Source organism: Hordeum vulgare, chromosome 2H, assembly GCF_904849725.1.
Source record: "Hordeum vulgare subsp. vulgare chromosome 2H, MorexV3_pseudomolecules_assembly, whole genome shotgun sequence".
In the NCBI taxonomy this organism is placed as follows: Eukaryota; Viridiplantae; Streptophyta; class Magnoliopsida; order Poales; family Poaceae; genus Hordeum; species Hordeum vulgare.
Window position 1 is genome coordinate 73,921,790 of NC_058519.1, and position 12,377 is coordinate 73,934,166.

Genomic DNA, 12,377 nt, shown 5'->3' on the forward strand with positions numbered 1-12,377 from the left:
CAAACCACTCTACTTTTAGAGCATTTGAAATGAGCTAAACTAGTAGTGAGAGATCAAAGGATGAAGTAGCTAACCTTTTAGAACACTTGTGTAGTTGGTGCACTGCCAAACCTAGAGAAATCTTGAGGAAATCTGAGCTTGGAGGTCGAGCTTGCATAATAAAAAGCTTAAGTGTGGCTTGGGCATTTCATCGAATACCTCATTTGCATGCATAGAACGGTGGCAAGAGTAGGGCATGCACACCTCTCAGAGGGCCAAAAAACAGAGGAGAGGGTGGAGGGGCGAGAGTATATATAGGCATCTCTTTGGTCCCGGTTGATGGCCAGAACCAGGATAGAAGACTGACCTTCAGCCCCGGTTCCACCGACCAACCGGGACTAAAGGTTCTGCGCCAGGAGCGAGGACCATTGGTCTTTGTTCGTGTCTGGAACAGCGACCAAAGGGGTTAGACAAACCGGGACACTCGCCCGGCCGGCGCACTAGCCTCACGAACCGGTACTGGTGTTTCCATTGGTCCCGATTTGTAACAGAACTAGGATTAAAGCCCTTTCATCGGTTGGGCCAAAGTCCTATTTTTCACTAGTACATAAACAAGCTGGATCAAGGCCGTATATCAAAAGAACCAGATATAATTCTTTACAGGGTCGTCGAGTGTACATGCCTAAATTATTTTCAACGGCTTACTAATGCTTTGTGCTTTGGGTCTCGTATTTGTGCAATTTGTCCTTTTGTTCTTCTTACGTTTCTCATAAAAACGACCTACCATACCCAATAGAGAAGAAATTAGAGGCAATCAGAACAACCATTAGCTTTCTTTCTAGAACAACCATTAGGTAGGCATATATATTGGTTCGGAAGGAGTAACCAAGCGCTCACACTAACAACGAAACATATCAGAAATCATAACATAACATATTTGTAGGTAGTGATTACATGCTAGTAGATTGCTCCACTAACTATTGAGTACTTCCAGTAGAATTATGGAGTCCTTTATTAGGAGACGCCTAGTAAAAACCCTATAAATGAAAAGAAACACAAGTGACGTGGAATATTAGTGGAATGAAGATATTAGAAATGTGTGATGGGCTCCAATTCTAGCTTGTTCGAAAAGGAAATTTAGGGGTATCCGGCGCTGCCGGATCCGGATCCGCTACCTCCACCACCGCCAGACCCACCATTGCTGCTGCCACCGCCACCGCCACCCGTTCCAGCACCAGTTCCAGTGGCATAGCCTTGACCGTAGGAACCAGTGCTACCAGTCTGTCCGCCCCCAATGCCTGAGCCAGAACCAACTCCCATGCTTGGACCTTGAGCTACGCCTCCGCCTTGGCCACCACCGTTGCCGCTGCCACTTCCACTCGCATTGCCTCCCGAAGTGTCATCGCTGGCGGCCTGTCCACCTCCAGCACCATTACCACCTCCATTTCCACCGTCGCCGCCACCACCGCCAGTGCCAGCACCGCCAGCATCAGAGTAGCTGACACCACCAGCAGAAGGAGCTACAGCAGGGGCGGTTGCTATGCCACTCTCACCTTCTCCTTTCCCAGCACCATCTCCGGCTCCAGATCCGCTTGACCCATCTGCACCACCACCTCCACCACCGCCCCCACCCTGACCATCAGCGTTGGCGTAACCACTGCCACTAGGGGCTGATGCCGAGCCACTCGAACCAACACCATTTCCACCACCAGAGCCGGAACCGGATCCGGATCCGCCTTGAGAACCACCGCCAGCACCGTTTCCCCCTCCTCCACCAGCTCCCTTGGCAAAGTTATACTTGTTACTGGAATCTCCAGTACTCTCGCCAAATCCCAAGCCACCACCTCCTCCGGCCCCATGGCCCCATCCTTTCCCACCCCCACCCGACGAGCTGCCACCGCCTCCGCCTCCACCGCCACCACCTCCGGCACTCGAGGAGCTAGCCAGCATCCTCGAAGCATTGGTGAATCCAATGCTCACGAGGACAACGAAGCCAAGAGCTACAAGCTTAGTGTTAGCAGCCATTGTGTGTGAGCTCGGTGTAGTGTGAGATGAGTTGGGTGTCGAAATAAGAGAGGGCTGCGTGGGTTTATATAGCAGTGGACCGGTGCATGGGTGATGGATGATGAGTGTTGGATGCACGGAGAAGGCGCGCGAGCTTTGGGTTGTGAACTGACTGAGTGACCCCACGACAAATTAACTGTAGCATGCATCACTGACTGCACTGCCACTGCATTCATCGATCATGCAAATCTGTTCATATCTTTCTTTAATCGGTAATTATAATTGGTGAGAATTGGTCAGCTGTAGAAGGGTCAGAAGATACGTACTGACGCTTGGTTGAGATTCCATCTCCTGACAGTCAGAGTACTGTAATTCTTTTCTCTCCACCGCATGAGAGAACGTGAATTGCCTTTACTCGATACGCACGCATAAACTGGAAGCCGTGGATCATAGGGAATCCTTTGACATTGCACTTAATGAATGCCACTTGACCATTATCAATCATGAACACCGCCGATATATAAAGAGAAAAACAAGATTCTTTTTTACAAAAGGAGGCATGGACACGGCCTCTGCATGGAGCGATACATGCAACCTTTTATTCAAGGGAATCGTTTTCATACGGTGCGCCGGCCGAACCGACGCGCCGGTCGCTCCCTCACGCGCACGGGCTCATGCAACATTTTTTCCAACCGCGCGCTTCGCTGGTCAGTGGATGTAACATTTTTTGTTTAAATTTGTTGCAATCAGCGTCATTTTTGCTGCAATCATTTTTTACTACATTTTGTCCCAGTAAAAAAGCTGCATATACGTTTGGTTGCAACTCCAGTTCGTCGGATTTTTCGTTACAATCGATGTTTTTTTTACTTTTGCTACAACCGTGTTAATTTTTGCTACAACCGGCATCATGTTTTGTTGCAACTGTTCACTAAAAAAGTTGCATACACGTCACGTAAATATTTGTTACAACCGGCGTTTGACTTTTGCTACCACGCACCATCAGCTTTGTTTTTTTGTTACGATCACATAGATATTTTTTTGCTATAAATTTTATTTTTTGTTGCAACCGTTGAAAAAAATGCTGCATCGCATCGAAATTTTGCTGCATATGAAAAAAAATGTTGCATGCGGATCCAACGGTGCGGACGCGCGGGGGTTGGTGGATCGTGCGGCCCGCGCGCGGCCGGCCGAAAGTTTGGGCCGGCGCGCCAGCGCAGATCACTCCCCTTTATTCAATCATAACGAAACCAGTCTCAACAAAGTACATTTAGGTCTTAGAAAAGAAACAAAAGATACAAAGCATGTGTGGCGCCACAACCGGAAATGATAATAGGCCTAAATGACTATCCACCTATCCTATTAATATGTCGTCACCCAAACCGGTTGAAGATACCCTGAGATACCTGAAAAAGAAAAACAAGCTATGTACAACAAGTACACCTACCATACACAAGACAAGTTTTACTGTTAATTACCAACAGAAAATGATTTATGTTTTTGCTTAACTAGTGACTATGTACAACAAGTACTTGCCGTACGCAAGACATGTTTTTACTGTTAATTACCAACATAAAATGATGTTAGTATATGTTTTTTGCTTAACTAGCTAGTAATTCCCCTAGGACGGGTGTGGCGATGGCAGGCGTGGAGGCGACTGGACTGGCAACTGGAGAGGCGATGGGTGTGGCAACTAGGGCGCCCCTGCCGCCGCCGCCGCCGAAGCCTCCCTCGGCCGAGATTACGCGGCAGTCGCTTGAGTTAGGAGTGTATTCGGATTTGACCTCGCCGCACGAGGTGCCGAGATCGCCGGATCCATTACCGTACGGGAGATGGCAGACGTGATTTTCTTTGACCAGTTCAGATTGGGGAGGCGAAGGCCAAGGGTGGTTATACCTACATCCAAAATCTCGATGGATGACGGTGAGAGATAATAGCGGGGACATTCTCGCCGTCAGATATCTGCAGAAGGATGAGGTGATTTCTCAGGGACTTCGGTTGGAGATTGATTTGTTCCTGGTTGCGGTTGGGAGACCAATCCTGCCGCCGCGAGCGGAGGCAACTGCATGCGATACGTAGGTATGCATCGACCATACTGACATTCCGGTACACGATGAGTGCTGACGGTTTGGCGGCCACTTTTTGGTTCTCGCATGTGACGTTGATGAGGATGAACTAGAGGAGATGATGCGGGTTAAAACTTCACCTGAGTTTGTGCCGTCGGAGGTTTGCTCTTTCAGACAGGTCATAATGGAGAACATTCATTCGGGCGATCTGATTCTAGTGAAGAAAAAGACGGCGGCGAAGACTGCAGTTCGACCTTGGATCGGTCCGATCCCTAAGGTATGTTTACCTTTGTTAACCCTTTCAGATTGCATCAAGCCAGAGGATTGGACGCTCGTTTCCACTAGAAAGAAACGTCGGCCGGCATCGGGGAAGATAACTACGTAGGTGACAGCGTCCAGGAAATTCGGACAAAACATTTGAATTCAATTCTTGGAGTGATTGGTACGGATTTACCAGATTCTTCATTGGGCTCAGCTATAACTGATGGGGAACGTTGCATGGGAAACAAAAAAAATTCCTACGCACATACATGATCTATCCATGGTGATGGACATCTATGAGAGGGGAGATCGGATCCACCTACCCTTGTATATCGCTAAGAGGAAAGCGATAAGAAACGTGATTGATGTAGTCGAACGTCTTCGCGATCCAAATCACAAGACGTTCCGCGATCCAATCACTAGTGGAAAATGGGCCTTTGGCCGGGACCCTTTAGTCCCGGCCTGCCTCTGGGCCGGGACTAAAGGCCCGGCCACGTCGCCCCAATTCTCAATGCCTCCCTCGAGGCTTTAGTCCCGGCCCGTAAGGAGCCTTTAGTCCCGGTTCGTGTCTCAAACTGGGACTAAAGGGCTACGCGGTGGGCAGCCCGCATGTGCGCCACCTTTAGTCCCGGTTTGTGTCTCAAACCGGGACTAAAGTCCTCTGCCTATATATAGCACAGCCCCCCTCTCCCCTCTTCCTTGCATTTTTCTTGGATGGAGGATTGTGGGTGGGTGCTAGCTCTCCACTTTTTTTGATGCACTAGAGGTGTTTGTTGAAATGTGTGTTAGAGCGATGCCGCTTTAGTTCACCGAAAGCAACTACGATATGAGATGCCTGAGCCACGCTTAAACCTCTTCCTCTTTATTTCTACTTATTCTAAAAGGTTAGCAACTATATTTCCTCGTTTAGACCGTGCGGTACTAATTTTTAGGATTGTGATTGTATTTGATAAACTGTCGTATAACACAGATGAGCCATCCATGGATGTACGGTGATCGACGCACAGCCGTTTACAGAGAAGGCGTGCATTCTTTTCGAGATGCAGCCGATGCGAACAAGCATGGTGGTGGCTATATGTTTTGTCCATGTGTTGAATGTCGGAATGAGAAGGATTACACTTCCTCAAGAGTCATTCAAAGCCACCTGCTTCGGTCCGGTTTTATGTCGGGCTATAATGTTTGGACCAAGCACGGAGAAAGAGGGGTTATGATGGAAGACGACGATGAAGAAGAAGAGAACGATGATGACAACTACCGATCTATGTTCCTTGAGTATGCTGATACCGCAATGGAAGACAATGAAGAAGAAGATCAGGATGAAGAACGGGAACCAGATGAGCCGCTGATGATCTTGGCCGGGTCATTTCTGATGCACGGCGAGGTTGCGACACAGAAAAGGAGAGGTTGCAGTTTGAGCAGATGTTAGAGGACCACAACAAATTGTTGTACCCAACTTGTGAAGATGGCCAGAAGAAGCTGGGTAGCACACTGGAATTGCTGAAGTGGAAGGCAGAGATCGGTGTGACTGACTCGTCATTCGAAAAGTTGCTGGTACTGATGAAGAAGATGCTTCCAAGAAAGAACGAATTTCCCGCCAGCACGTACGAAGCAAAGAAGCTTGTCTGCCCTCTAGGATTAGACTGCAGAAGATACATGCATGCCCTAATGACTGCATCCTCTACCGCGGTGAGAAGTTAGAGAATATGGATAAATGCCCGGTATGCACTGCATTGCGGTATAAGATTAGAAAAGATGACCCTGGTGATATTGAGGGCGAGCCACCTAGGAAGAGGGTTCCTGCCAAGGTGATGTGGTATGCTCCTATAATACCACGGTTGAAACGTCTGTTCAGAAATAAAGATCATGCGAAGTTGTTGCGATGGCACATGGAAGATCGTATGAAAGACGATAAGTTGAGGCACACCGCTGATGGTCGGCAGTGGAGAAAAATCGAGAGAGAGTTCCCGAGATTTGCAGCTGACGCAAGGAACTTATGGTTAGGTCTGAGTACAGATGGCATGAATCCTTTTGGGGAGCAGAGTTGCAGTCACAGCACCTGGCCCGTTACTCTATGTATCTACAACCTTCCTCCTTGGTTGTGCATGAAGCGGAAGTTCATTTTGATGCCAGTGCTTATCCAAGGTCCAAAGCAACCCGGCAACGATATTGATGTGTACCTAAGGCCATTAGTTGATGAACTTTTACAGCTGTGGGCCGAACCAGGTGTACGTGTCTGGGACTAGCACAAACAAGAGGAATTTGACCTTCGAGCATTGCTTTTCGTAACCATCAATGATTGGCCTGCTCTTAGTAACAGTTCAGGACAGTCAAACATGGGATACAATGCATGCACACACTGTTTGGATCAGACATAAAGTATATATCTGGACAAATGTAGGAAGAATGTGTATCCGTACAATCGTCGTTTTCTTCCACCCAAGCATCCCTTAAAGAAAAAAGGCAAGCATTTCAATGGCAAGGCAGAACCCCGGGGGAAGCCTGTCATCCGTACTGGTGCTGAAGTATTTGATATGGTCAAAGATTTAAAAGTAATCTTTGGAAAGGGTCCTGGCAGCCAACCTGTTCCTAACGGCCCTGATAAGCGCGTACCCATGTGGAAGAAGAAATCTATATTTTGGGAGCTACCCTACTGGGAAGTCCATGAGGTCCGCTCGGCAATCGACGTGATGCACCTGACGAAGAATCTCTGCGTGAATATTCTAGGCTTCCTGGGCTTGTATGGGAAGTCAAAAGATACACCGGAAGCACGGGAGGACCAGGAACGTCATAAAGGAAGAGATGGCATGCATCCAGGGCAGTTTCAAGGGCGTGCCAGCTACGCTCTTACTAAGGAAGAGAAGGAAATCTTCTTTGAAGTCCTTTTCAGTATCAAGGTCCCGACTGGCTTCTCTTCGAATATAAAGGGAATCGTAAATATGGAAGACAAAAAATTCCAAAACCTAAAGTCTCATGACTGCCACGTGCTTATGACACAATTGCTTCCGGTTGCATTGAGGGGAATTCTACCGGAAAATGTTCGCCTGGCAATTGTGAAGGTATGTGCATTCCTCAATGCAATTTCTCAGAAGGTAATCGATCGAGAAAGTCTATCAGGGTTACAGATTGATGTGGTCCAATGTCTGGTCAACTTTGAGTTGTTGTTCCCGCCATCCTTTCTTCAATATAATGACACACCTCCTAGTTCACCTAGTCGAAGAGATTAGAATTCTCGGTCCTGTGTTTCTACACAATATGTTCCCGTTCGAGAGGTTCATGGGAGTCTTAAAGAAATATGTTCGTAACCGTGCTAGGCCAGAAGGAAGCATCTCCAAGTGCTATGGAACAAAGGAGGTCATTGAGTTTTGTGTGTACTTTCTTCCCGACCTTAAGCCGATTGGTGTTCCTGAATCTCGGTATGAGGGTAGGTTGACAGGAAAAGGCACACTAGGAAGGAAAGCAAAAGTATCTATGCACGGGCGTTCTTTATCTCAAGCACACTACACAGTTCTACACAATTCCACCGTGGTGGCTCCGTATATCGTGAGACACAAGAATATTCTACGCTCCGAAAACCCGGGGAAGGCTGACTCTTGGATTAAAGGGGAACACGAGAAGACTTTCGGCAGTTGGTTGCAGACACATCTCATGAATGACGACACCGTTGGAGATGAGTTGTACTGTTTGGACAGGCCACCATCTTCGACTATATGTACTTTCCAAGGGTATGAGATAAATGGGAATACATTTTACACGGTTGCCCAAGATAAAAAGAGCACCAACCAAAATAGTGGTGTCCGCTTTGATGCAACAGACGAGAATGGGCACTGTTTGGAAACATATTACGGGGACATAGAGGAGATATGGGAACTTGACTATGGACCTACTTTTAAGATCCCTTTGTTTCGGTGCAAATGGGTGAAGCTGACAGGAGGCGGGGTAGTTGTAGACCGAAAGTACAACATGACAACAGTGGATCTCAACAATCTTGCGTACATGGACGAACCATTTGTCCTAGCCAATAGTGTCGCTCAGGTTTTCTATGTGACGGACATGTCTACAAAGACGAGAAAAAGAAATCAGCAAAAGAAGATATCGTCCGATGAGCCAAAACACCACATAGTTCTTTCAGGGAAAAGAAACATCGTGGGAGTAGATGACAAGACAGACATGTCAGAAGATTATAATAAGTTTCATGAAATTCCGCCCTTCAAAGTGAAAACTAACCCAAGCATCCTACTGAATGATGAAGATTCTCCATGGCTACGACCCAGAAGAAAACAGAAATAATAGATAGGAATATTGGTGCAATAATGTAATAATGTATTAAACCTTTTATGTAATGCATGTATGGAATGTACTAAATTTCAAACACTTTTCGAGAGAGATTGTCCGTTTTGTACACGAAGTGCATCCAGTTTTTGTTGTAGCCCTCTCAACTTTTTAACACATGCTATGTGGGTGAAATGATGATAGCATGCCAACTTTCAATATTTTCAGAGTTCATTTGTAGTGCTTTTCAATTTCAGGGTCAACTAGCTCAAAAAAAAAGTAAATGCACGAAATATACTAAATGAAGTCAGAAATTGTTGAAATTTTGTGATGTGCCTTTGAATGGTGCATTTTGAACACACAAAAAGTATGGAGTTCAAATAAGTTCAAAAAAATGAAATCCCTTTGTAAGAGATGAGTTCTCGTTCGAAACCCTAATACTTCGAGAGAGATTGTCCGTTTTGAACACGAAGTGCATCTAGTTTTTTCGTAGTCCTCTCAACTTCTTAACACATGCTATGTCGGTGAAATGATGATAGCATGCCAAATTTCAACATTTTCAGAGTTCATTTGTAGTGCTTCTCAATTTCAGGGTCAACTAGCTCAAAAAAATAAGTAAATGCACGAAATATACCAAATGAAGTCAGAAATTGTTGAAATTTTGTGATGTGCCTTTGAATGGTGCATTTTGAACACACAAAAAGTATGGAGTTCAAATAAGTTCAAAAAAAATGAAATCCCTTTGTAAGAGATGAGTTCTCGTTCGAAACCCTGATACTTCGAGAGAGATTGTCCTTTTGTACACGAAGTGCATCCAGTTTTTGTCGTAGCCCTCTCAACTTTTTAACACATGCTATGTGGGTGAAATGATGATAGCATGCCAACTTTCAACATTTTCAGAGTTCATTTGTAGTGCTTTTCAATTTCAGGGTCAACTACCTCAAAAAAAATAAGTAAATGCACGAAATATACCAAATGAAGTCAGAAATTGTTGAAATTTTGTGATGTGCCTTTGAATGGTGCATTTTGAACACACAAAAAGTATGGAGTTCAAATAAGTTCAAAAAAAATAAAATCCCTTTGTAAGAGATGAGTTCTCGTTCGAAACCCTGATACTTCGAGAGAGATTGTCCGTTTTGTACACGAAGTGCATCTAGTTTTTTTCGTAGTCCTCTCAACTTCTTAACACATGCTATGTCGGTGAAATGATGATAGCATGCCAAATTTCAACATTTTCAGAGTTCATTTGTAGTGCTTTTCAATTTCAGGGTCAACTAGCTCAAAAAAAAATAAGTAAATGCACGAAATATACCAAATGAAGTCAGAAATTGTTGAAATTTTGTGATGTGCCTTTGAATGGTGCATTTTGAACAAACAAAAAGTATGGAGTTCAAATAAGTTCAAAAAAAATGAAATCCCTTTGTAAGAGATGAGTTCTCGTTCGAAACCCTGATACTTCGAGAGAGATTGTCCTTTTGTACACGAAGTGCATCCAGTTTTTGTCGTAGCCCTCTCAACTTTTTAACACATGCTATGTGGGTGAAATGATGATAGCATCCCAACTTTCAACATTTTCAGAGTTCATTTGTAGTGCTTTTCAATTTCAGGGTCAACTAGCTCAAGAAAAAATAATTAAATGCACGAAATATACCAAATGAAGTCAGAAATTGTTGAAATTTTGTGATGTGCCTTTGAATGGTGCATTTTGAACACACAAAAAGTATGGAGTTCAAATAAGTTCGAAAAAATGAAATCCCTTTGTAAGAGATGAGTTCTCGTTCGAAACCCCGATACTTCGAGAGAGATTGTCCGTTTTGTACACGAAGTGCATCCAGTTTTTGTCGTAGCCCTCTCAACTTTTTAACACATGCTATGTGGGTGAAATGATGATAGCATGCCAACTTTCAACATTTTCAGAGTTCATTTGTAGTGCTTTTCAATTTCAGGGTCAACTAGTTCAAAAAACCATTGCAGAACATATGACCAAATTAATACAAGTTCATCATCACATTAAAGCCAAAGAACAGTAGTGATCAAATGTTATTATTGCAAAAAAAAAATCCATTAAGTTCTGTCATAAAACAACATACAACTATGTAAAACATTTAAATGCAACAACAAACGCGATCAAAATCGCAACTAAGGTAACAATTGACCGAACAGCATAATGATACCAAGCCTCTTTATCAATGGCATATTTTCTAATATTCCTAATCTTCAAGCGCATTTCATCCATCTTCAAGCGCATTGCATCCATCTTCAACCGCATCGCATCGATCTTCATCTTGCGATCATCGATGACATCGGCGACATGCAACTCGAGTTCCATATTCTTATCCTCAATTATTTTCAATTTTTTCTTCAAGTATTTGTTTTCTTTTTCAACCAAAATTAATTTATTGACAAGAATTTTTATGTGGGTTGGAATTTCCGGTTCACATACCTCCTAGATTAAAAAAATATATGTCACATTGGCGTCATAATTGTCATAAACACTAAATAAAACAAATAGTTATAAAAGATAATATATACCACATCCGAATCATAGACAGGACGAGGGCCGACGGAGGCGGATACCAAAACCATCGCACTATATAATAAAAAAAATAATGAAAGTGAGTAATTTATACAAGTATGTATCTAAATCATACAAGTAAGATTTTTTTCTTTTAAAAAGAAGATAAGAACAAGAGGCTCACCACGGTGGTGCTCGCGACGAGATCGGCACGGGGCGATCAACAATGGTGAGGACGGGCATGGGACGACACCCTACGCATGTGCAGACTCTAAGAAGTTAATTTGAGCATTTGAAATGAGCTACACTAGCAGTGACAAATGAAAGGATGAAGTAGCTAACCTTTTAAAACACTTGTGCAGTTGGTGCACGGCCAAACCTAGACAAATATTAAGGAAAATGGAGCTTGGAGGTCGAGCTTGGAGAGGAGAAACCTTAAGTAGAGTGGCTCGGGCATTTCATCGAACACGTCATGTGCATGAACTAGAGTGGCAAGAGCATGGCATGGTCACACTTCAAAAACCAAAAAACAGGGGATATGGTGGGCAGGGGCGATGGTTTATATAGGCAACACTTTAGTCCCAGTTCTTGCCACGCCCCGGGACTAAAGGCCCCTGCTTCCCGCCTTCTGGTCTGCCGAAAAAGGGCCTTTACTCCCGGGTCGTGGCTCGAACCGGGACTAAAGGGGTGTCTTTAGTCCCGATTCGAGCCACGCCCCGGGACTAAAGGCCCCTGCTTCCCGCCTTTTGGTCTACCGAAAAAGGGGCTTTAGTCCCGGGTCGTGGCTACACCCGGGACTAAAGGGGTCTTTAGTCCCGGATCGAGCCCCGAACCGGGACTAAAGATGCACGTGTATAAGCGGGAGTTAGAAAATTTCGAACCCAAATCGTCAATTTCTCTTCTTCTTCCTCTCGTTCTCCTACCCGGCGTGACACAACTAGCGACGAACTCGACGACGCCGTCAGGCTGCCCGCCGTCCTACTCGCCGTCGCCTGCCGTCCTCCTCGCCGTCGCCGTCGTCCTTCTCGCCACCGCCGTCCTCCTCGCCGCGCGCCGCCGTCCTCCTCGCTGCGCGCCGCCGCCCTCCTCGCCGCGTGCCGTCAACACCTGCGGCCGGTAAGCCCCAAACCCCCTCATCCCCAACACTCCGGCTAGCACAAGCAAAGAAGAAAAAGGAGCAGAAAAGAAGAAAAAGGAGAAGAAAGGAAGAAAAAGGAGAAGAAAGGAAGAAAAAGGAGAAGAAAGGAAGAAAAAGGGGAAGAAAGGAAGAAAAAGGAGAAGAAAGG

At 45.2% G+C, this 12,377-nt stretch overlaps 1 protein-coding gene across 1 annotated transcript; it reads right to left on the minus strand.

The window, feature by feature from the left end:
• Window positions 1-891: 891 nt before the first annotated feature.
• On the minus strand, window positions 892-2,040 carry LOC123429632 (glycine-rich cell wall structural protein-like). Its single transcript, XM_045113652.1, has one exon. It carries the CDS (start codon window positions 2,002-2,004, stop codon window positions 1,117-1,119), a length of 888 nt encoding a protein of 295 aa, XP_044969587.1. The 5' UTR covers window positions 2,005-2,040; the 3' UTR covers window positions 892-1,116.
• Window positions 2,041-12,377: the final 10,337 nt, after the last annotated feature.